Consider the following 25,323-nt stretch of genomic DNA (forward strand, 5'->3'; position numbering starts at 1 on the left):
CTATGCTTATCAGAGACATTTGAGGCACTGGCCGCCGGGCTCCAGCTGTCAGATGGGCACCAAGAAAGAAAGGGGGCTGCTGAACTAGGACAGATCTCTCTTCACTCATTTTAATGCGATTTGCTACAGTCACTGCTGACTGCTGTCCAAGTTCACAAATCACCTTTGCAGCCCTCTTCAGCTGAAGACTCTTGGAATGTGTGCAATAACAGATTAAATTGTATGCTGTATATAGGGACAGCTGTATTAAGCCTGGAGACGGCATAAGGAAGTGATAAACCAGTGGTAAGTGCAAGGTGATAACGCACCAGCCAATCAGCTCATAACTGTTAATTTACATATTGGAGCCGATTGGCTGGTGCGTTTATCACCTTGCACTTATCAATGGTTTATCACTTCCTTATGCCTTCTCCAGGTTAATACATCTGCCCCATAGTGAGCTACAGAAGTTATTTTAAGGACATTCACTAATTGTTATAATAAAACTTTTATGGTTTTTTTTTTATCAAAGAGTGAAAAGAGATTAACTTGTGAGGGATAATGAGGCAGATCTATTAACCTGGAGAAGGCATACGGAAGTGATAAACCAGTGATAAGTGGAAGGTGCTCATGCACCAGCCAATCAGCTCCTGTTAATTTACATATTGGAGCCGATTGGCTGGTGCGTTTATCACCTTGCACTTTTCACTGGTTTATCACTTCCTTATGCCCCTTCCAGGTTAATACATCTGCCCCAATGTAGCAACCAACCCAATATTCACTGTAATTTTTCAAGCACAGCCTGTAAAATGCAGGGCAGAAGCTGATTGGCTGGTACTTATCTATCCCCCTCAAGACTCTATTATCGTTTACAGCCAACACCGAAAAATAAAGATTCCTTATTGCCACAATTAGCTGAAATAAGGAATCTCTATTCTCCCAGATGCACCATTGGCAAGTCGCCGAGATGTCAGTACATGTGCATGCCGGAGCCACTGGAGTAATACCACCTTCTATTTTGCCTTCGGGCATGAACTTACGCACCTGATACACACATACTGGCTGGGGAATGCACGGGGCGGCTCTCCACTTGCGGCCCTCGACCATTCGCTAAACATGCCAAATGGCCCTCCCAGCTTGAATATTTTCTCACTCCCGCCTTACATCCACAGCTTACTGCCGGCAGTTGTGGTGGACTGCTGCTGCTACCGGTCATGGGGAGGGAGAACAGGGGAATGACACTTCCTGCGTCCCAGCATGAACTGGAGGTGATGACATCCCAGCGGGAGCTGAAGCGCACACAGTGGGGTACTATTGTGCGGCATAATGTGTATAATGGGGGTACTACTGTGACGCGTAACATAAATAAAGGACACAACTATGCAGTGTAATGTGATTAAGGGCACTACTGTGTGGCGTAATTTCAATCGGGGGTACTATGGTGTGCTCACGCTCCTTTTTTGGAACGCCCGCCTTCACTTCAGGTGATGTATAGAATAAAAAAAAGACACGAAAAAGAAATTATCATTAAAAGCGATGTTTTCATTTACATTATTACTTCTAAACCTCACTTGTTGCGGAAGCACAGTTTTCTGTAGGACTCTGAGGTAAAGTTGGTTTGCGTATACAGACTCCCTCTGCCTAGACCCTCTCATACATTGTTCTGTACCTGACAGCGTGTGTCTAGACTCTAGGGCTAGGCTGTAGCTTTGACCTAAAGATATATAAGCACACCAATATTTATACCACACCTCCATGTACATGGAGATACTGTGTGGACACAGATACATACATAAAAGAATTATATACACAAGTATATACAAATTCACATCTATATATAGCTAAAATATGCTACACCTATAGTACACACTGCTAACCCCTGTAACACCCCCACCCAGTGGTCACTGCCTGGGATCACAGTGCAGGCTGCCTGCATAACTCGAGCAGCAGCAGCATCCTGGCACCAGGATAGGGTCTGTGAGACTCTTCTTAAGGGTATCCAGTTTCTTTGCCTCAAACACATCTTTCTCATCCCGAAGCTTTTTGTTCATGTCCCTGGAAGACAAAATGTATAGGGCAGCTGCATAATTTCCAGATTGTATATCAGTATGGCACAACAGTCACAGGGCTAAATATACCAATTGCCCTGAGAATACATGGGCAGTATGGGAGCCCCGTAAAATTATTCAACTTCTAACCCTTTATGTAATAATTTGTTATTTATAATGTCAATGTCTATTGTATAATTTGGCCCATCACTCCCAAGTCACAAAGGCTGCTTGATGTAGTGCCGTTACAAGCCATAACATAGAGCAGCCCACTGCGTCACTAATAGTGCAGACAACAGAAACAAAAAGCAGAATTGGAGATTTCGGCTATTTGCGGTAAACTATTAGCCTTTAAACACCTGCCTACTGAACTGATGTCACCAAGGACTGCTCCCTGCAGATGCTGGGTTACAGGCGACACTAGTTAGCGCCAATCAGCAAAAATAGATAAATACATAAATGACTGTTAAATACTGTTTGAATTCAAAGCAATTAAAGGAAGCAAAAGAAAACCTATCTAATGTCAAAAAGATACAAAAAAAAAAAACCCCTTCTAAACAATATATGCACCAATCTCTGTATTATATATACACACACTATTATATATATATATATATATATATACATACATACACCAATAGGAAAAAATCTGCGGCACTCAGAGTCTTTGCTGCAAAACGTGTGTATTTACACAAACATCCCAACCAACGTTTCGGGGCTCACACGCCCCTTTGTTCACCTTGACAAAGGGGCGTGTGAGCCCCGAAACGTTGGTTGGGATGTTTGTGTAAATACACACGTTTTGCAGCAAAGACTCTGAGTGCCGCAGATTTTTTCCTATTGGTAGCTACCGTATGTCACTGGAGGCACCAGAGCAGCATTTTTGATGTGAGAGGAGTGCCGGTCCAGAAGTCAGGATATATATATATATATATATATATATATATATATATATATATATATATACACATATATACATACGCACACACACACTAATATATATATTGATAGATAGAGAGAGAGAGAGAATGAACCAATACCGTTTGGCCGTTGCCTGCATGTCGGACTACAGTGCTGCTGAGCCTGTCAGGACCCTGAGCAGCTAGCCAGAAGCCGCAAGATGGCCGCCCCCTGCCTGGGTCAGCAGATTTGAACACAGACTGATTATCAGTCAGATATACATGAGCGTGTCGCAACTGTTTTATAGGCATGTCGGAACCAGCGACTGTTCCTTGTACACAGGTTTTCTGGCGCTGCTGTCTTAGAGTCATCAGCCATTCTGAGAAGCCATACAGTTCCTCAGAAGCTGATGCTGTGTAGTCGTTTGAATTTGTAAACCCGCCAATGGATGTCTCAACACAAATCCCGGCAGCTGCAACATATTTAGATTTTCACGTACAAAGACGCAGTAATGGCATTACTGTACATCTCTGGGTATACTCGTGTTCTCAGTTTGCCCAGCAACACCTCTGACCATTGAGCGTTAATAAGTCTGTATGTATCTAATAGACGAAGTTACCTGAGCAGCTCCAGTTGCCGCAGGAGACTCTGCTTCTCCTTCTGCATGTTCCGTGAGACTTTATACACATCTCTGCAGAGAAACAGAAATACTAAAGTCACTCACCCCTTTTACAAATCAATCAGTATAGCGCATCTCTCAGATACATCTGATGGTTTCCCTGCTATGCCCCATTGTTACATGCATTTTCCAGGAACCCTAACCTTTGTGAATTTGGTTCCTAAAACAAGACCTCACAGTTCACACCAACCCACATATGCTAAGTGGGGTTTAACTCTCAGGGCAACAATGGATTAAATGTCACATACATATTTCCCAGAGTCACCATTACCTCCAGCTTCTGCTGGGAGGGCTCATGTTGCTGAAAGTATCCAATAACAAATAAGTAATCAATAGAAACAGTCACATAAAGGGGCTTATTCTGAGTGGCACACACTGCTGTGACTGCGGGTGGTCTTCAGTTTTCCGGCTGTTGGGATCCCAGCGCACAGTATACTGGCGCCGGAATCCCGACACCCGGCATACAGACACCTTTCCTCCCTCTTGCGGGTCCACGACCCCCCTGGAGGGAGAATAGATAGCGTGCACCGTGCCCGCAGCATGGTGAGCGCAGCTGTCGCAGCTCATTTGCGCTCACCACGCTGTCGGTATGCCGGCGCCGGTATGCTGTGCGCCGGGACCCTGACAGCCGGCATACCATACTACACCCCTGTCTGCTACTAGTCTTTTGCCATAGTCACGTCTGTGACTATATGCTGAGGCTAGCATCAGCCCTTCCTTGGTGTACAGTGTGCTTCTGGCTGTGCAGAGACTGGGACACCCACTATAACCATCTCCAGACACTAATACCATTTTTAGACTTCGCCCATTGCTAAGTGCAGATTTTCAGTCATAGTATGGCCTCCAATGGGAGCCAAACTGTTCAGTGTCACGTCCACAACACTCCCATAAAATGCCCATAAGACAGACCATCTTCGTGCATCTGAATAGCCAAATCCCAGTCACTGCCCAGGAATCCCCAGCACATTTCCAATAAGTTTACAGTACCGTGCGTTTGAATTGTAACCGCACCTCTGTGCATACACCAGGGCCGAAACTAGGATTTTCGTCACCTGGGGCAAGGCAGTAATTTGACTCACCCCCCCCCCCCCCCTCAAAAAAACCCCCACAAAACAAAAACAAAAAAACAGACAAACAAACAAACAAACCCTATCACACTAAAATAATCAGATTATCAAAAGTTTTGAAAAAAGGGGATACCTTTGGACAATATTTCCCTATGTGCCTTAAATGCCCCATGCCCCACCAGCGTGTTTAACTACATACTCCTCTGCCCCCCCCCATACATTGCACTATATCATAACACTTCATCACTGCACTACATTCCCCTATCCACTGCACTACATCACTATACTACATCCCCTACACGCTGAACTACATCACTACACTACATGCCCCTATACACTGAACTACATACCCTATATGCTACACTATATCACTACACTACATTCCCATATATGCTACACCACATTGGTGCACTACATGCCCCTTTATACTGCAGTACATTACTACACTATATACCCTATATCAGGCATTCCAAACCACGGTCCTCAAGGCACACCAACAGTGCAGGTTTTAGTGATATCCAGGCTGCAGCAGATGGTTAAATCAAAATAACTGAAGTGCTAATTAAGTCACCTGTGCTCAAGCCTGGATATCACTAAAACCTGCACTGTTAGTGTGCCTTGAGGACCGTGGTTGGGAATGCCTGCCCTATATGGTACACTACATCACTGCACTACACCCCCCTATCTACACCAAATCCCCCCATCTGGGAGACAAAGCGGAGGTTGATATTGCTAACTGGGAGCACAGTGAGCTTCTAAAGCTTGTACGGGGCACTGCATGCTAGTCGCAGCACTGCATGGCAAAGAAGAGAGTTTAAGACAGAACCCGACATAGGAGAGATCCCAGGTACTGGAGCTCACCCGCACAGCGTCGGAGCCAGCTGTGGTCAGACAGGAGGGTCAGATACATTGCCCTTGGAGCTGTCTGCTGTCTCAATGGAGCAACACAGCACTGACGGTAAAAAAAAAGAACCAAAAAACCCTGCTCCTCTGTAACTCCTTGGCACCACCTCAAATCCTGCACCCGGGGCACATGCCTCCTTAGCCCCACCCTAGTTACGGCCCTGCATACACACCTTGTATGAGGTTGAGGGATTTCCGCACACTTCGTAGCAAAAGGATTGCTCAACTCTGAACATTGGCATCATGTGCGACTGAGAATCAGGCCCAAAGTGCAAATATTGAGGATACCAAGGATGGGGATCAGCAGGGCGCTTCCTGTCCTTCACACCGGTATTTGTTTCTCTCTGTACTTTTGTAGGTTATCCTTGGTCAGTTCCTAGGATGCACTTCAGGCATGGTCCGGACAGTGGTGGTTTGTACAAGAGCAGTCATTCTGTTTTGTAGGTACAAGTAGTTCTGCCTATTTCCCAAGCCTCCAGCTGTCGTCCAAGAGCTGCCTGCACAACCCGGCTGTGGCATGATGTCAACTGAGCGATATGGTCGTCATATCGCTCAGTGTGTATGCACTGCCGCCGACCACCCGGTCCGGGAGGGGAAAACACTAGACGACGTCGCTCATAGAGCACATCGTCTAGTGTGTATACACCGTAAATCTGTATTACAGCACCTGCTCCTTGCCAATAGTAGTTTGTAAAATAGAAAAACGTTTGCGCTTGATGTGTGTTATGTCATAATTTGGCCTTGAACACATACCTCCTCTTGCGCTCCTGCTCCTCTTGCTCTTGCTTCCGAAGTCCCAGTAGATTGTCTTGTGCATGTTTCAGGTCTCCTTTGGTCCTCTCGAGCTGCTCAAGCAAGTCCTCATTGAGCTGCTTCAAGCGATCGTTTTGGACTCGTGTCTCTAGTTGCTCACTGTTTATAGAGTGTAGCTGATGCTCCAACTGTAAAGTGAAAATTGGGACTAAGTTGTGTACTAGGTGTGACGTACATTTTGTATCACAACACAATTCATAACAAAATATAAAGCAGACATACGTGGAAGTGATTGCGGATAGTTAGAAAGTGGAAAAACATGTCTGGATACACAGAATTCAATAAATCAACAGCATATTCTTGTAAATCTAAAAAGATGAATTTATAACTGAACTAACTAAAAAAAGACTGTCCCCAGCAGACCGTTACAGTGGACGCTGGCATGGAATGTAGCAGTGTTTCCTACACTCACTCCGCAAGGAAACCTTAACAGTCCAGGTTTTAAGCATATCTATGCTTGAACACAGAAGACTTATAGTACCTCAGACATTTTAAAACCACCTGTGCTCGAGCCTGGATATCCTAAAACCCTGTCTTATTAGGGTACTTTGAGAGGTGAGTGTGTGTGTGTGTGTGTGGGGGGGGGGGGGGGGAAGCCATGCTGCATTCGGCAGCGTGACCCTCGCTGGCGAAGTTGCCTGCTGGACCATCATGCAGGGTCTGATGGAGGATGTAGCTGATGAGGCATGGGAGCATGCATTGACAGCGACATGGTGCATACACACTGGACGATATCGTGAACGAGGTGTCTGAATTGGGCACATTGTACACGATATTGTCTAGTGTGTACACACAGCGCAGTGAGACTGCACAGATTGATTTGATATACGACACTTGTATATCTGTGTGCAACAGAGTCTGTACTGTATATGAAGTACAACAGAACTTGTCATGGAAAAAAGCTATGGCTGCTACATTGCAGCACTTCGTATGCAGATTCAGAGACTCAGTCGCACACAGATGTATAAGTGTCACATATCAAATTTATCAGCACAGTCTCCTCGTGCGTCCTAGTCACATGGCGTTGCATCTAAGATGCATTTTCAACAAAAAGTGGGACAACTGTAGCAGAGTCTCATGGGACCTACGTGCCAAGAGGGGCTTTAGGTGTGACTGCAGCATACATGTATGAGGACGTATCCTCTTCCACCACTAGTCTGGTGAGTCCTTGGGCATGCCCTTAACCTCCCAGGCACTGCAAACAATTCAAGGCAGTGGTGTCTCCTGGGAGCGGATGGTGCTGGGAAGAATTTCCGGCAGCAACAGTTCAAAATCAGGGCCTGATTCTGGGGTGGACGCAGACGAGCTGCATCTTTTGCTGCAGTCGTGTTTTTAGTCTGTCATTTCCGTATTTCAGCCTTTACATGCAGCATCGGTGCATCAGTCGCACCACTGAAACCTGAACCAACCCTATGGCATGTGCAGTTTATCCATCTGACTATGGCCTCCTGTGTGAGCAAACTGTGTGTCTTTAAATGCAGCCGCTTTCAGCGCTACCTCTGTTACCTCCCAAGAATGCCCACTAAAATTAAGACCCTGCGTCTCAGTGCAGACACAATCGTTGCGCATGCATGGTGCAACTAGGATGCAGTACAAAAATACTGGTCACTTGCGCACATATTGCCACTGCGTCTGCTTGTGAATCAGGCCTTCAGGTGCCAAACAGCAACTTCTTACATCCTGTTCCCGATTGATATAGGGATACAAATAAGGGTGGACACTATAGGATGTGATGAAGAAAAAAAAAAAGTGTAATTTACATTACACAGAGATATAAGAAAAGTAAAAAAAAATCCCAGATGACTGTTTACCAATCTGCAGATGTTAATTGTTGGTAAAAGTGGCATCTAATTAGTATTACCTCTTATATCTCTGATACTTAGGGGCAGCACTACAAATGAGGGTGAACCCAACCGGCAAAGGTATATAACATGCTGGGCATATGTGGGGCTCACACGGTGGCTGCAGTAAACATAGATATGATGATTACCTATGAAGTTCAGGTTGGGATAGAGCCAGTATTTCAGGAGGTCACAGGTATTTTCTGTGTGAGTAATAAGGTGTGTTCTTATCACAGCACACATCCCAGGGCTTTACTTAAGACTGAATAACAGCTGCACATCTTGTGGATGCTGCCTCATTACACGGCTCATAAATATGATGTCATTTCACTATCTCTACCTTGGAAGATGGGTTAGGTGTGAGATACAGTGGGAGCTGTGGGCTCATTACTTACAAAACTAACTTTCTGTAATCTATTATACTGAGGATACATAGAAGGGTGAGGCATCATTATCTGCCTGTGTATGTCTTCTGTCATTAGCTGCCTCTGCTTATCATGCCAAGACTTTATTCATGTGTCCTTGCCGATTTCAGTACACAGTGACAAGAGGTTTTAACATTCCAGGGGAGTCCAGTAAATAGGAGCTGCCCTGGACACTGGCTGGTTACACCCCGTTGGCACACTTCCACGTCTTCCTCTGTGCGACTGCCAACCTGGCTTACCGGCTCAGATGTGTAAAAGGCAAAACTTCATGAACTCACTTTTTTTTCAGGTTGATAACTGGTTCATATAAAGAGTGGAGAAGTGAGCCTGTGGAGAAGTTGCCCATGGCAACCAATCAGCTGCTCCGTACAATTGTATAGTATGCAAATTATAAAATGTTACTTCAATGCTGATTGGTTGCCATGGGCAACTGCTCCACTGACTCGCTTCTCCACACTTTTCACTGCTTCATGAATAGACCAAAGTGCTTTAGTAGAATGAGTGCCTCAGTATCCCGTACAAACTGCTCCTTCAGAACTTTATCATCCTCCTGTGTAACCCTCTCTAGTCTAATATCAACATAACACTGAGCGGAGCCAATCCCGTCTAATCACTGTTGCTCTGTAACAAACAGCGTCGTCCTGTGAAGCTCTCCTCCTGTCCCCAGGGCTGTTTTGTCTCAGTGGATTAGAATAAACATTACACCATGAAAGACTGTAACAGTGATGTAATAAGTGTGAATGCCAACTCGTAAGGTGCAGTACTCGACTTTGCCAAAAGGACCAAAAAGAAAAGACTCGTATAAAGTGATATTTAAATGGATTGGGTATAAATGCAATGGGCTACAGTACAGTAGCAATATTCCATAGTACCTGTCCCTCCTACAACAACATACTCAAATAAACCCCTTTACTGATATTTAAACCATAGATTCCACAGCACGTACTCTTTTTGTGCCCACATAAACACAGAAAACATCCCAGCAGCAAAGTATAGATTACTACTGCCACTGGTAATGTAGTAAGCTGTAGCCGCACGTCATGTGCAGGTGGCAGAGCGCACACTGAACTGTAATACACTGTACAAGTTTGGAACATCAGATCTATAATTCTTTACTACGGCAAATGCTCCAGGAATGGCTTACAGATACTCCTTTCACATCAAACGTATAACCCGGGTTATTGCTTGGGGCAACCCAGGTCTAGGTTTGTCTACCCCAGTTGTGTTACACAGATATATACAACCGTGGTAGTTACCAGGGTCGAACCTGGCACCGACCTAGGTAACCTGCGATGTGAACAGTGTGACCAGGGTTACGCTAAAAACATACAGAGCCAGATCACCGCCACTTGGAGATGATGTCATCTCCAAGCGCCGGCAAAGGAAGACCCAGCAATAACTCAGGCCTGGCCTACGGTGTGAAGGGGTTTCAAGCCACAAAATCGCCAATTTTGGCAGCCAAACTGTCAAGACAGTAATATGTTTAAATGCAAAACCCTGGTCGTTAATATATGGATGGTTTAAAAATAGGTAACGAAATCTGTAACTTTGTATAATCTGCACCTACTGCATTTCCCAATTCTACAAGTCACTGTACATGCTGAAAACAAACCCTTTGTGAAGTGTATATGTTTGTAGGGTTACCACAGTAGCAAAACCCTCTGTGTGAAGTTTGTAAACACACACTAAGGAGTTATGTTCTATCGCACATATAAACTCACACACTATTATTATTTTGTCACGCACACACATGCTGTACTAAGAAGTAATGTTTTATGTGCACCCAATCAGTTCCAAACTGCACAGCAATGAACAAGACCATTAGCTTTTGTTGTAAACTTTGCACAAGATTAAAGAAAGACAATCCCTGAATAATTGTTGCGGATTACTGAATGGACATTACGGGGTATATTCAATAAGAGTCGGATCCATTCCGACATGCAGTTGTCGAAATGGATCCGACAACCCCTATTCAATCGACGGCCAAATCCGACTGTCTGATTTGGCCGTACACAGGGTCCTGTGCTGTTGCTGCTGGCAGCGTTCAGGGGTGCAGATGGCGGCGGCCGGCGGGGGATTAACGCGTGAGCGGTATGGCGGCGGGGGGGAGCAGAGATCGGCGGCCGGCAGGAGGAGCTGGCTGCGGGGGGACATGTCTGTGGTGGCGGGGGGAGGCGCTACAGGGAGAGAGGTGCCTGGCGGGGGAACGAGGCCTGGCGAGCCATGCGAGGGGACACGGTGCACTAATTGGGGTTCCCAGTAACTGTACGGAGAAAGCGACACCAAAAAACCCAATCAAAAACTCATGTCGACCTTTTGACCTGTCGACCTAAAGACCCTGTCGACCAATAGTGGTCGACCCAAACACTGTCGACCTTACATACCACACCCGTAAATTACTACAGTGTAAAAGACGAAAGTCTACATGGGCTACCGAGCCTGGGAACATTCAGATACATATTACTATGCCTGTGACTGTCTGTTTCATCATATGCTGCGAGGCACAAGGTTTCCCATCCATTCTGTGCCATTGTGTCATCTGAATTGTGAAGAACGTACTGTGTTTTTCCTTTTGTCTACTTCTGCTGTAACTTTATACTGTGATGCTCCTTACACTAGCAGTTTCAGTTCTCACTGTGAATGTGCTCAGCTGAAACCAGGAATAATAGAGGACACAGTTACATGGAGAGGGAGTGACTGATGTACTATACCTGTCTCTGCCGCAGAGCAATGCCGTCCAATTCTTGTTCTTTCTTCATCAGCTCCCTCTGCAGAGCTGTGTGTCTGTGCTGCTGTTTTGTGGTGTCCTGCACACAGAGATAGGATGTAAGTGTACCGCAGCAGTAGCTAAGACACCTCGCGGTGCTGACTTCATAATCACCTCAGTAATAGGCCCTACACACTGTGCGATATCACTCAAAGATATTATGAACGATCTCGTTCATTAATGAACGAGATACCGTTCAAATCTTTGAGTGTGGAGGCAGCAACGATGAATGATGCGCGGCCCCACGCTCGTTCATCGCTGGTGCCCCGTCGGCTGCGCATGCAGGCCGATATGGACGATCTCGTCCATATTTGCCTGCACTTCTATGGAGCCGGGTGACGGGGTGAGTGTAGAAACTTCACTCCCCCCGTCACTGCCCCCCCGCTGTCGGGTCGCCCGTCGGCCGTATCCGCCGTCGTGCAGCTCGGCGGCGGATTGGACAATGTGTAGGGCCCTTTAGTCAAAAGTCCATATTGTACCTGCTCACTCGTTGTGTTTGCTACAGAGGTGTACCGATTACTCTGTGTAGATAAGTATTACAGGTTGAGTATCCCTTATCCAAAATGCTTGGGACCAGAGGTATTTTGGATATCGGATTTTTCCGTATTTTGGAATAATTGCATACCATAATGAGATATCATGGTGATGGGACCCAAGTCTAAGCACAGAATGCATTTGTGTTTCATATACACCTTCTACACACAGCCTGAAGTCAATTTTAGCCAATACTTTTTATAACTTTGTGCATTAAACAAAGTGTATGTACATTCACACAATGTATTTATGTTTCATATACACCTTATATACACAGCCTGAAGGTCATTTAATACAATTTTTAATAACTTTGTGTATTAAACAAAGTTTGTGTACATTGAGCCATCAAAAAAAAAAGGTTTCACTATTTCAATCTCACTCAAAAAAGTCCGTATTTCGGAATATTACGTATTTCGGAATATTTGGATATGGGATACTCAACCTGTACTATAATTTAGAGTTGATTAGTGTTTTATTATAAAGCTTTCATCTTGAATGACTGTTTAAGTGAAAACAATAGAACAATATTTTATTCCCGAGCTATAATATTATTGCGCATATAATATCGTTTTCATTGACAATCTTTATATTATTGTTTCTATATTATTAGTTAATAAGAAACAGAAATATACTACGAAGTGTTCACTATTGGCAAATCAATATGCATAATGTAGACATTAATGGGGAGATTTACTAACTGCCTACATGCACCGAGTGGTCCTGTATACAGTGCAATTTATTAATAGGCAGGTCGTAAATCAAAATGCCTTAATGAAAACTGCAGTCCCAGTTTTAAACAATATGTACCATACAGACTAGGTGTGCGTTTGTCAAACTGCAAAAAGTATATTCAATTGAAGATTGTAAATTCGACAACAGTGCTTTTAGACAGTAAATTCGTCATTTTCAATCCGCCACACTTTGCTGGCGGAATCTAATAAAAATTTTTAAAAACATGTTTTTTTTTATTGGTAATAGCATATCTATTTATATTAGAAGGGATTAGGTACTTGGTTTGTCTATTTTGGAGGCACAAGTATTATTTATATATTTAAAATAAAAAATAAATAAATTATATATATATATTTTTATTTTTTATTTTTTTTTAAATGGAATGGTAAAAATCAGAAGAAAAAAAAATGCGTGGGGTCCCCCCTCCTAAGCATAACCAGCCTCGGGCTCTTCAAGCCGGTCCTGGTTCTAAAAATCCGGGGAAAAAACTGACAAGGGATCCCCCGTATTTTTAAAACCAGCACCGGGCTCTGCGCCTGGTGCAAAAAATACGGGGGACAAAAAGCGTAGGGGGTCCCCCGTATTTTTTACACCAGCATCGGGCTCCACTAGCTGGGTAGATAATGCCACAGCCGGGGGTCACTTTTATACAGCGCCCTGCGGCCGTGGCATTAAATACGCAACTAGTCACCCCTGGCCGGGGTACCCTGGAGGAGTGGGGACCCCTTCAATCAAGGGGTCCCTCCCCTCCAGCCACCCAAGGGCCAGGGGTGAAGCCCGAGGCTGTCCCCCCCATCCAAGGGCTGCGGATGGGGGGCTGATAGCCTTTTGAAAATTGAAAGAATATTGTTTTTTTCCAGTAGTACTACAAGTCCCAGCAAGCCTCCCCGCAAGCTGGTACTTGGAGAACCACAAGTACCAGCATGCGGGAGAAAAACGGGCCCGCTGGTACCTGTAGTTCTACTGGAAAAAAATACCCAAATAAAAACTATTAGATCTAATTCTTACAAATGGTGATAGGATATTTGATATATATGTGGGTGAGCACCTGGGATCCAGTGATCATCAAGCAGTATGGTTTAGTATAAAGACAGGATCCAACTCCTGTCACACAAAAACAAAGGTGTTGGATTTTAGAAATGCGGACTTTGCAAAAATGGGGAGATGTTTAAGTGATTCATTGGCAGACTGGAGGAACTTGGAAGGAGTGCAGGAGAGGTGGAAAAAACTGAAAAGTGCAATGCTAAGTGCAACAGACCTTTGTATCAAAATGGTTAGGAAAAGCACCAGGAAAAGGAAGCCAGTGTGGTTCACAAAAGAAGTATCAACTAGTGTGAAAGCAAAAAAGATGGCTTTTAGGAAATACAAACAGACTCAAAATAATAACGACAAAGAGGTGTATCTGGACAGACGGAAGGATGCTAAGAAAGTGATCAGACGTGCAAAGGCAGAAGCTGAGGAGAAAATGGCCCAGTCAGTAGATAAAGGGGGCAAAACTTTTTTTAAGTATATAAGTGAAAGGAGAAAATCAAATGGAGGAATAATAAGACTTAAGACAGAGAGTGGGCATTTGGTGGAGGGAGACAAGTCAATAGCAGATCACCTAAATAATTATTTTTGCTCAGTATTTACTACAGAAGAAGGGATGGGGCCACAGTTAAGTTGCAAGGACATTCATAAAAATAAGGTAGATGAAAATACATTTACAGAGGAAAAGGTCCTAACAGAACTTTCAAAACTAAAAGCGGATAAATCAATGGGACCAGATGGGATACACCCAAGGATACTCAAAGAGCTAAAAGATGTGCTGGTTACACCTTTAACAGAATTATTTAACCAGTCACTAAATACAGGTGCTATTCCAGAGGACAGGAAAAGAGCAAATGTAGTTCCACTGCACAAAAGTGGAAGCAAGGAAGAAGCAAGTAACTACAGACCAGTAAGCCTTACATCAGTAGTAGGGAAAGTAATGGAAAAACTATTAAAAGAAAGAGTAGTGGAATATCTTAAATCAAACAACTTACAGGATCCAAAACAGCATGGATTTACTGGTGGGAGATCATGCCAAACAAATCTTATTGACTTTTTTGACTGATGAAAAATAAGAATTTACTCACCGGTAATTCTATTTCTCGTAGTCCGTAGTGGATGCTGGGCACTCCGTAAGGACCATGGGGAATAGACGGGCTCCGCAGGAGACTGGGCACTCTAAGAAAGATTTAGGACTACCTGGTGTGCACTGGCTCCTCCCCCTATGACCCTCCTCCAAGCCTCAGTTAGGACACTGTGCCCGGAAGAGCTGACACAATAAGGAAGGATTTTGAATCCCGGGTAAGACTCGTACCAGCCACACCAATCACACCATATAACTCGTGATAGGAACCCCGGTTAACAGTATGATAACAATGGAGCCTCTGAACAGATGGCTCGCCATAACAACCCGATTTTTGTAACAATAACTATGTATAAGTATTGCAGACAATCCGCACTTGGGATGGGCGCCCAGCATCCACTACGGACTACGAGAAATAGAATTACCGGTGAGTAAATTCTTATTTTCTCTAACGTCCTAGTGGATGCTGGGAACTCCGTAAGGACCATGGGGATTATACCAAAGCTCCCAAACGGGCGGGAGAGTGCGGATGACTCTGCAGCACCGAATGAGAGAACTCCAGGTCCTCCTCAGCCAGGGTATCAAATTTATAGAATTTTGCAAACGTGTTTGCCCCTGACCAAGTAGCAGCTCGGCAAAGTTGTAAAGCCGAGACCCCTCGGGCAGCCGCCCAAGATGAGCCCACCTTCCTTGTGGAATGGGCTTTCACATTTTTAGGCTGCGGTAGTCCCACCGTAGAATGCGCCAGCTGAATAGTGCTACAAATCCAGTGCGCGATAGACTGCTTAGAAGCAGGTGCACCCAGTTTGTTGGGTGCATATAGAACAAACAGCGAGTCAGTTTTCCTGACTCCAGCCGTCCTGGAAACATAAATTTTCAGGGCCCTGACTACGTCCAGAAACTTGGAATCCTCCAAGTCCCTAGTAGCTGCAGGCACCACAATAGGTTGGTTCAAGTGAAAAGCTGACACCACCTTCGGGAGAAACGGAGGACGAGTCCTCAACTCTGCCCTATCCATATGGAAAATCAGATAGGGGCTTTTACAGGACAAAGCCACCAATTCTGACACCCGTCTGGCTGAAGCCAGAGCCAACAACATAACCACTTTCCACGTGAGATATTTTAAATCCACAGTCTTAAGTGGCTCAAACCAATGTGATTTTAGAAATTCCAAGACCACATTGAGATCCCAAGGTGCCACTGGGGGCACAAAAGGAGGCTGAATATGCAGGACTCCCTTGACAAAAGTCTGAACTTCAGGCAGTGAAGCCAGTTCTTTCTGGAAGAAAATCGACAGGGCCGAGATCTGGACCTTAATGGACCCCAATTTGATGCCCAAAGTCACACCTGCTTGCAGGAAGTGTAAGAAACGACCCAGTTGAAATTCCTCCGTTGGGGCCTTCTTGGCCTCACACCAAGCAACATATTTCCGCCAAATGCGGTGATAATGCTTTGCGGTAACATCCTTCCTGGCTTTGATCAGGGTAGGGATGACTTCCTCCGGAATACCTTTTTCCTTCAGGATCCGGCGTTCAACCGCCATGCCGTCAAACGCAGCCGCGGTAAGTCTTGGAACAGACAGGGTCCCTGCTGCAGCAGGTCTTGTCTGAGCGGCAGAGGCCAAGGGTCCTCTGCAAGCATCTATCGAAGTTCCGGGTACCAAGTCCTTCTTGGCCAATCCGGAGCCACGAGAATAGTTCTCACTCCTCGCCTTCTTATTATTCTCAGTACCTTGGGTATGAGGGGCAGAGGAGGAAACACATAAACCGACTGGTACACCCACGGTGTCACTAGAGCGTCCACAGCGATCGCCTGAGGGTCCCTTGACCTGGCGCAATACCTTTTTAGCTTTTTGTTTAGGCGGGACGCCATCATGTCCACCTGTGGTTTTTCCCAACGGTTGACCAGCATTCGGAAAACTTCTGGATGAAGTCCCCATTCTCCCGGGTGGAGGTCGTACCTGCTGAGGAAGTCTGCTTCCCAGTTGTCCACTCCCGGAATGAATACTGCTGTCAGTGCTAACACATGATTCTCTGCCCATCGGAGAATCCTTGTGGCTTCTGCCATTGCCCTCCTGCTTCTTGTGCCGCCCTGTCTGTTTACATGGGCGACCGCCGTGATGTTGTCTGACTGGATCAGCACCGGCCGGTTCTGAAGCAGGGGTCTTGCTTGACTTAGGGCATTGTAAATGGCCCTTAGCTCCAGAATATTTATGTGAAGTGAAATCTCCTGATTTGACCATAGTCCTTGGAAATTTCTTCCCTGTGTGACTGCCCCCCAGCCCCGAAGGCTGGCGTCCGTGGTCACCAGGACCCAGTCCTGTATTCCGAATCTGCGGCCCTCAAGTAGATGAGCCGTCTGCAGCCACCACAGCAGCGACACCCTGGTTCTTGCCGATAGGGTTATCCGCTGTTTCATCTGGAGATGGGACCCGGACCATTTGTCCAACAGGTCCCACTGGAAAGTCCTTGCGTGGAACCTCCCGAATGGAATTGCCTCGTACGAAGCTACCATCTTTCCCAGGACTCGTGTGCATTGATGTACAGACACCTGTCCCGGTTTTAGGAGGTCTCTGACTAGAGATGACAACTCCTCGGCTTTTTCCACTGGAAGAAACACTCTTTTCTGGTCTGTGTCCAGAATCATTCCCAGGAACAGAAGACGTGTCGTCGGGACCAGCTGTGACTTTGGAATATTGAGAATCCAGCCGTGCTGTTGTAGCACTTCCCGAGTAAGTGCTACCCCTACTATCAACTGTTCCTTGGACCTCGTCTTTATCAGGAGATCGTCCAAGTACGGGATAATTGAAACTCCTTTCTTGCGAAGGAGTATCATCATTTCGGCCATTACCTTGGTAAAGACCCTCGGTGCCGTGGATAACCCAAACGGCAGCGTCTGGAACTGATAGTGACAGTCCTGTACCACAAATCTGAGGTACTCCTGGTGAGGAGGGTAAATGGGGACATGTAGGTACGCATCCTTGATGTCCAGGGAGACCATGTAGTCCCCCTCCTCCAGGCTCGCAATAACCGCCCTGAGCGATTCCATCTTGAACTTGAACCTTTTGATATAAGTGTTCAAGGATTTTAAATTTAAGATGGGTCTCACCGAACCGTCCGGTTTTGGTACCACAAACATTGTGGAATAGTAACCCTTTCCTTGCTGAAGGAGGGGTACCTTGACAATCACTTGCTGTGAATACAGTTTTTGAATAGCCACCAACACTGCCTCCCTGGCAGAGGGAGTTGCCGGTAAGGCAGATTTTAGGAAACGGCGGGGGGGAAACGTCTCGAATTCCAGTCTGTACCCCTGAAGTACTACTTGAAGGACCCAGGGATCCACCTGTGAGAGAGCCCACTGTGTGCTGAAATTTTTGAGACGGGCCCCCACCGTACCCGGGTCCACCTGAGCAGCCCCAGCGTCATGCTGTGGACTTACCGGACGCAGGGGAGGACTTCTGCTCTTGGGAACTAGCTGTGTGTTGCAGCTTTTTTCCTCTACCTTTGCCTCTCGGCAGAAAGGATGAGCCTCTAGGCCTCTTGCTTTTCTGGGGCCGAAAGGACTGTACCCAATAATACGGTGCTTTCTTTTGCTGTGGGGCAGCCTGTGGCAAAAAGGTAGATTTCCCAGCAGTACCTATGGACACGAGGTCCGAAAGACCATCCCCAAACAGTTCCACCCCCTTATAGGGCAAAACCTCCATGTGCCGCTTTGAGTCGGCATCGCCAGCCCATTGCCGAGTCCATGACCCCCTTCTGGCGGCAATGGACATAGCGCTTATTCTTGATGCCAGCCGGCAAATATCCCTCTGTGCATCACGCATGTATAAGACTGCATCTTTTATATGCTCAATCGTCAGCAAAATATTGTCCCTATCCATGGTATCGATATTATCTGACAGGGAATCTGACCACGCAGCAGCAGCACTGCACATCCAAGCTGATGCAATCGCTGGTCGTAATATAATGCCCGTGTGTGTGTAAATAGAAAGCAGGAGGCTACCCTAAAAGCTATCAGCAGGTTCCTTCAGGGTGGCCATATCCGGAGACGGTAGTGCCACCTTCTTTGATAAGCGTGTCAGCGCCTTATCTACCCTAGGGGGTGTTTCCCAACGTGACCTATCCTCTAACGGGAAAGGGTACGCTGCCAATAATCGTTTTGAAATTATCAATTTCTTATCAGGGGAAGTCCACGCTTCCTCACACACCTCATTTAATTCCTCAGATGCAGGAAAAACTACTGGTAGTTTTTTCTCACCAAACATAATACCCTTTTTTGTGGTACCTGGGGTATTATCAGAAATGCGTAAAACATTTTTCATTGCCTCAATCATGTAACGGGTGGACCTATTGGAGGGTACACTTGTCTCATCATCGTCGACACTGGAGTCGGTATCCGTGTCGACGTCTGTATCGGTCACCTGAGTTAGCGGGCGTTTTAAAGCCCCTGATGACATTTGAGACGCTGGAACAGGCACAAGCTGTGTAGCCGGCTGTCCTATATCGTCAAACCTTTTGTGTAAGGAGTTGACACTTTCACGCAATTCCTTCCATAAGTCCAGCCACACAGGTGTCGACCCCGCAGGGGGTGACATCACATTCACAGGCATTTGCTCCGCCTCCACATCATTTTCCTCCTCATACATGTCGACAGCAGTACCGACACACAGCAGACACACAGGGAATGCTCTTACAGAGGACAGGACCCCACAAAGCCCTTTGGGGAGACAGAGGGAGAGTATGCCAGCACACACCAGAGCGCTATATATCACAGGGATATCACCTATAGAAGTGTGTTTTCCCTTTATAGCTGCATAAATATAGTTATACTGCGCCTAATTTGTGCCCCCCTCTCTTTTTTACCCTTTTCTGTAGTGCAGGACTGCAGGGGAGAGCCAGGGAGCTTCCTTCCAGCGAAGCGGTGAGGGAAAAATGGCGCCAGTGTGCTGAGGGAGATGGCTCCGCCCCTTTTTCGGCGGGCTTTCTCCCGCTAATGTAAAAGTTCTGGCAGGGGTTAAAAAGCACCTATATAGCCCCTGGGGCTATATATGGTGCCAGTTTGCCAGCCAAGGTGTTAGTATTGCTGCTCAGGGCGCCCCCCCCCCCAGCGCCCTGCACCCATCAGTGACCGCAGTGTGTGGTGTGCATGAGGAGCAATGGCGCACAGCTGCAGTGCTGTGCGCTACCTTGGAGAAGACAGAAGTCTTCAGCCGCCGATTTTCTGGACCACCTTCTTGCTTCTGGCTCTGTAAGGGGGACGGCGGCGCGGCTCCGGGAACGGACGACGAGGTCGGGTCCTGTGTTCGATCCCTCTGGAGCTAATGGTGTCCAGTAGCCTAAGAAGCCCAAGCTACCACCACTTAGGTAGGTTCGCTTCTTCTCCCCTTAGTCCCTCGATGCAGTGAGCCTGTTGCCAGCAGGTCTCACTGAAAATAAAAAACCTAAACTATACGTTCTTTCTAGGAGCTCAGGAGAGCCCCTAGTGTGCATCCAGCTCGGCCGGGCACAGAAATCTAACTGAGGCTTGGAGGAGGGTCATAGGGGGAGGAGCCAGTGCACACCAGGTAGTCCTAAATCTTTCTTAGAGTGCCCAGTCTCCTGCGGAGCCCGTCTATTCCCCATGGTCCTTACGGAGTTCCCAGCATCCACTAGGACGTTAGAGAAATAATAGATCAAGGGGGAGCTGTAGATGTAGCATATCTAGACTTTAGTAAGGCATTTGACACTGTCCCACATCGCAGACTGCTAAATAAACTTGAAAGCCTGGGGGTGGATTATAAATCAGTTAAATGGATAAGAACCTGGTTGCAGGATAGGAAACAGTCGTAGTTAATGGAGTGCAATCTATGGAGGGAAATGTTACCAGTGGAGTACCCCAGGGATCTGTACTTGGTCCAGTTCTCTTTAATATCTTTGTTGGTGACATTGCAGATGGTATTGAAGGGAAGATATGCCTTTTTGCAGATGATACAAAGATATGCAACAGGGTAGACACACCGGGAGGGGTCAAACAAATGATTAATGACCTAGGTAGGCTTGAGAAATGGTCAAGAACGTGGCAACTACAGTTTAATGCTAAAAAATGCAAAATCATGCACTTGGGTCTCAAAAACCCAAAGGCTAAGTATAGTATCAAGGGTACTATAATGGAAACTACTGAGGAGGAAAGAGATTTAGGAGTCACTATTTCAAGTGACTTGAAGGCAGGAAAGCAATGCAACAAAGCAATGAGAAAGACAAGTCAGATGCTTGGTTGCATAGGGAGAGGAATCCTAGAGATGAGCGGGTTCGGTTTCTCTGAATCCGAACCCGCCAGAACTTCATGTTTTTTTTCACGGGTCCGAGCGACTCGGATCTTCCCGCCTTGCTCGGTTAACCCGAGCGCGCCCGAACGTCATCATGACGCTGTCGGATTCTCGCGAGGCTCGGATTCTATCGCGAGACTCGGATTCTATATAAGGAGCCGCGCGTCGCCGCCATTTTCACACGTGCATTGAGATTGATAGGGAGAGGACGTGGCTGGCGTCCTCTCCGTTTAGAATAGATTAGAGAGACACTTGATTTACTAATTTTGGGGAGCATTAGGAGTACTCAGTACAGTGCAGAGTTTTGCTGATAGTGACCAGTGACCACCAGTTTTATTTATAATCCGTTCTCTGCCTGAAAAAAGCGATACACAGCACACAGTGACTCAGTCACATACCATATCTGTGTGCACTGCTCAGGCTCGTGTGCTGCATCATCTATTATCTATATATAAATAATATTATATATATCTGTCTGACTGCTCAGCTCACACAGCTTATAATTGTGGGGGAGACTGGGGAGCACTACTGCAGTGCCAGTTATAGGTTATAGCAGGAGCCAGGAGTACATAATATATTATATAGTGAGTGACCACCAGACACACAGTGCAGTTTATTTAATATATCCGTTCTCTGCCTGAAAAAAGCGATACACACAGTGACTCAGTCAGTCACATACCATATCTGTGTGCACTGCTCAGGCTCAGGCCAGTGTGCTGCATCATCTATATATATTATATATCTGTCTGACTGCTCAGCTCACACAGCTTATAATTGTGGGGGAGACTGGGGAGCACTACTGCAGTGCCAGTTATAGTTTATAGCAGGAGCCAGGAGTACATAATATTATATTAAAATTAAACAGTGCACACTTTTGCTGCAGGAGTGCCACTGCCAGTGTGACTAGTGACCAGTGACCTGACCACCAGTATATATAATATTAGTAGTATACTATCTCTTTATCAACCAGTCTATATTAGCAGCAGACACAGTACAGTGCGGTAGTTCACGGCTGTGGCTACCTCTGTGTCGGCACTCGGCAGCCCGTCCATAATTGTATATACCACCTAACCGTGGTTTTTTTTTCTTTCTTTATACATACATACTAGTTACGAGTATACTATCTCTTTATCAACCAGTCTATATATTAGCAGCAGACACAGTACAGTGCGGTAGTTCACGGCTGTGGCTACCTCTGTGTCGGCACTCGGCAGCCCGTCCATAATTGTATATACCACCTAACCGTGGTTTTTTTTTCTTTCTTTATACATACTAGTTACGAGTATACTATCTCTTTATCAACCAGTCTATATATTAGCAGCAGACACAGTACAGTGCGGTAGTTCACGGCTGTGGCTACCTCTGTGTCGGCACTCGGCAGCCCGTCCATAATTGTATATACCACCTAACCGTGGTTTTTTTTTCTTTCTTTATACATACATACTAGTTACGAGTATACTATCTCTTTATCAACCAGTCTATATATTAGCAGCAGACACAGTACAGTGCGGTAGTTCACGGCTGTGGCTACCTCTGTGTCGGCACTCGGCAGCCCGTCCATAATTGTATATACCACCTAACCGTGTTTTTTTTTTCTTTCTTTATACATACATACATACTAGTTACGAGTATACTATCTCTTTATCAACCAGTCTATATATTAGCAGCAGACACAGTACAGTGCGGTAGTTCACGGCTGTGGCTACCTCTGTGTCGGCACTCGGCAGCCCGTCCATAATTGTATATACCACCTAACCGTGGTTTTTTTTTCTTTCTTTATACATACATACTAGTTACGAGTATACTATCTCTTTATCAACCAGTCTATATTAGCAGCAGACACAGTACAGTGCGGTAGTTCACGGCTGTGGCTACCTCTGTGTCGGCACTCGGCAGCCCGTCCATAATTGTATATACCACCTAACCGTGGTTTTTTTTTTTCTTTCTTTATACATACATACTAGTTACGAGTATACTATCTCTTTATCAACCAGTCTATATATTAGCAGCAGACACAGTACAGTGCGGTAGTTCACGGCTGTGGCTACCTCTGTGTCGGCACTCGGCAGCCCGTCCATAATTGTATATACCACCTAACCGTGGTTTTTTTTTTCTTTCTTTATACATACATACTAGTTACGAGTATACTATCTCTTTATCAACCAGTCTATATATTAGCAGCAGACACAGTACAGTGCGGTAGTTCACGGCTGTGGCTACCTCTGTGTCGGCACTCGGCAGCCCGTCCATAATTGTATATACCACCTAACCGTGGTTTTTTTTTCTTTCTTTATACATACATACTAGTTACGAGTATACTATCTCTTTATCAACCAGTCTATATATTAGCAGCAGACACAGTACAGTGCGGTAGTTCACGGCTGTGGCTACCTCTGTGTCGGCACTCGGCAGCCCGTCCATAATTGTATACTAGTATCCAATCCATCCATCTCCATTGTTTACCTGAGGTGCCTTTTAGTTGTGCCTATTAAAATATGGAGAACAAAAATGTTGAGGTTCCAAAATTAGGGAAAGATCAAGATCCACTTCCACCTCGTGCTGAAGCTGCTGCCACTAGTCATGGCCGAGACGATGAAATGCCAGCAACGTCGTCTGCCAAGGCCGATGCCCAATGTCATAGTACAGAGCATGTCAAATCCAAAACACCAAATATCAGTAAAAAAAGGACTCCAAAACCTAAAATAAAATTGTCGGAGGAGAAGCGTAAACTTGCCAATATGCCATTTACCACACGGAGTGGCAAGGAACGGCTGAGGCCCTGGCCTATGTTCATGGCTAGTGGTTCAGCTTCACATGAGGATGGAAGCACTCAGCCTCTCGCTAGAAAAATGAAAAGACTCAAGCTGGCAAAAGCAGCACAGCAAAGAACTGTGCATTCTTCGAAATCCCAAATCCACAAGGAGAGTCCAATTGTGTCGGTTGCGATGCCTGACCTTCCCAACACTGGACGTGAAGAGCATGCGCCTTCCACCATTTGCACGCCCCCTGCAAGTGCTGGAAGGAGCACCCGCAGTCCAGTTCCTGATAGTCAGATTGAAGATGTCAGTGTTGAAGTACACCAGGATGAGTAGGATATGGGTGTTGCTGGCGCTGGGGAGGAAATTGACCAGGAGGATTCTGATGGTGAGGTGGTTCGTTTAAGTCAGGCACCCGGGGAGACACCTGTTGTCCGTGGGAGGAATATGGCCGTTGACATGCCAGGTGAAAATACCAAAAAAATCAGCTCTTCGGTGTGGAGGTATTTCACCAGAAATGCGGACAACAGGTGTCAAGCCGTGTGTTCCCTTTGTCAAGCTGTAATAAGTAGGGGTAAGGACGTTAACCACCTCGGAACATCCTCCCTTATACGTCACCTGCAGCGCATTCATAATAAGTCAGTGACAAGTTCAAAAACTTTGGGTGACAGCGGAAGCAGTCCACTGACCAGTAAATCCCTTCCTCTTGTAACCAAGCTCACGCAAACCACCCCACCAACTCCCTCAGTGTCAATTTCCTCCTTCCCCAGGAATGCCAATAGTCCTGCAGGCCATGTCACTGGCAATTCTGACGAGTCCTCTCCTGCCTGGGATTCCTCCGATGCATCCTTGCGTGTAACGCCTACTGCTGCTGGCGCTGCTGTTGTTGCCGCTGGGAGTCGATGGTCATCCCAGAGGGGAAGTCGTAAGCCCACTTGTACTACTTCCAGTAAGCAATTGACTGTTCAACAGTCCTTTGCGAGGAAGATGAAATATCACAGCAGTCATCCTACTGCAAAGCGGATAACTGAGTCCTTGACAACTATGTTGGTGTTAGACGTGCGTCCGGTATCCGCCGTTAGTTCACAGGGAACTAGACAATTTATTGAGGCAGTGTGCCCCCGTTACCAAATACCATCTAGGTTCCACTTCTCTAGGCAGGCGATACCGAGAATGTACACGGACGTCAGAAAAAGACTCACCAGTGTCCTAAAAAATGCAGTTGTACCCAATGTCCACTTAACCACGGACATGTGGACAAGTGGAGCAGGGCAGGGTCAGGACTATATGACTGACAGCCCACTGGGTAGATGTATGGACTCCCGCCGCAAGAACAGCAGCGGCGGCACCAGTAGCAGCATCTCGCAAACGCCAACTCTTTCCTAGGCAGGCTACGCTTTGTATCACCGCTTTCCAGAATACGCACACAGCTGAAAACCTCTTACGGCAACTGAGGAAGATC

At 46.1% G+C, this 25,323-nt stretch overlaps 1 protein-coding gene across 2 annotated transcripts in view; it reads right to left on the bottom strand.

Moving 5' to 3' along the window:
- Window positions 1–1,500: 1,500 nt before the first annotated feature.
- The window catches only part of CRACR2B (calcium release activated channel regulator 2B), a 182,451-nt gene continuing 158,628 nt past the window's right edge, over window positions 1,501–25,323 (bottom strand). For both annotated transcript variants that reach the window (XM_063944771.1, XM_063944770.1), the window contains exons 7-10: window positions 11,367–11,462; window positions 6,330–6,517; window positions 3,547–3,618; window positions 1,501–2,034 (exon numbers count right to left, since the gene is read on the bottom strand). In XM_063944771.1, coding sequence (XP_063800841.1) covers window positions 1,881–2,034; window positions 3,547–3,618; window positions 6,330–6,517; window positions 11,367–11,462 — 510 coding nt within the window. In that variant the 3' untranslated portion in view covers window positions 1,501–1,880. The remainder of the gene's footprint in view (window positions 2,035–3,546; window positions 3,619–6,329; window positions 6,518–11,366; window positions 11,463–25,323) is intronic.

Source organism: Pseudophryne corroboree, chromosome 11, assembly GCF_028390025.1.
Source record: "Pseudophryne corroboree isolate aPseCor3 chromosome 11, aPseCor3.hap2, whole genome shotgun sequence".
Lineage (NCBI taxonomy): Eukaryota > Metazoa > Chordata > Amphibia > Anura > Myobatrachidae > Pseudophryne > Pseudophryne corroboree.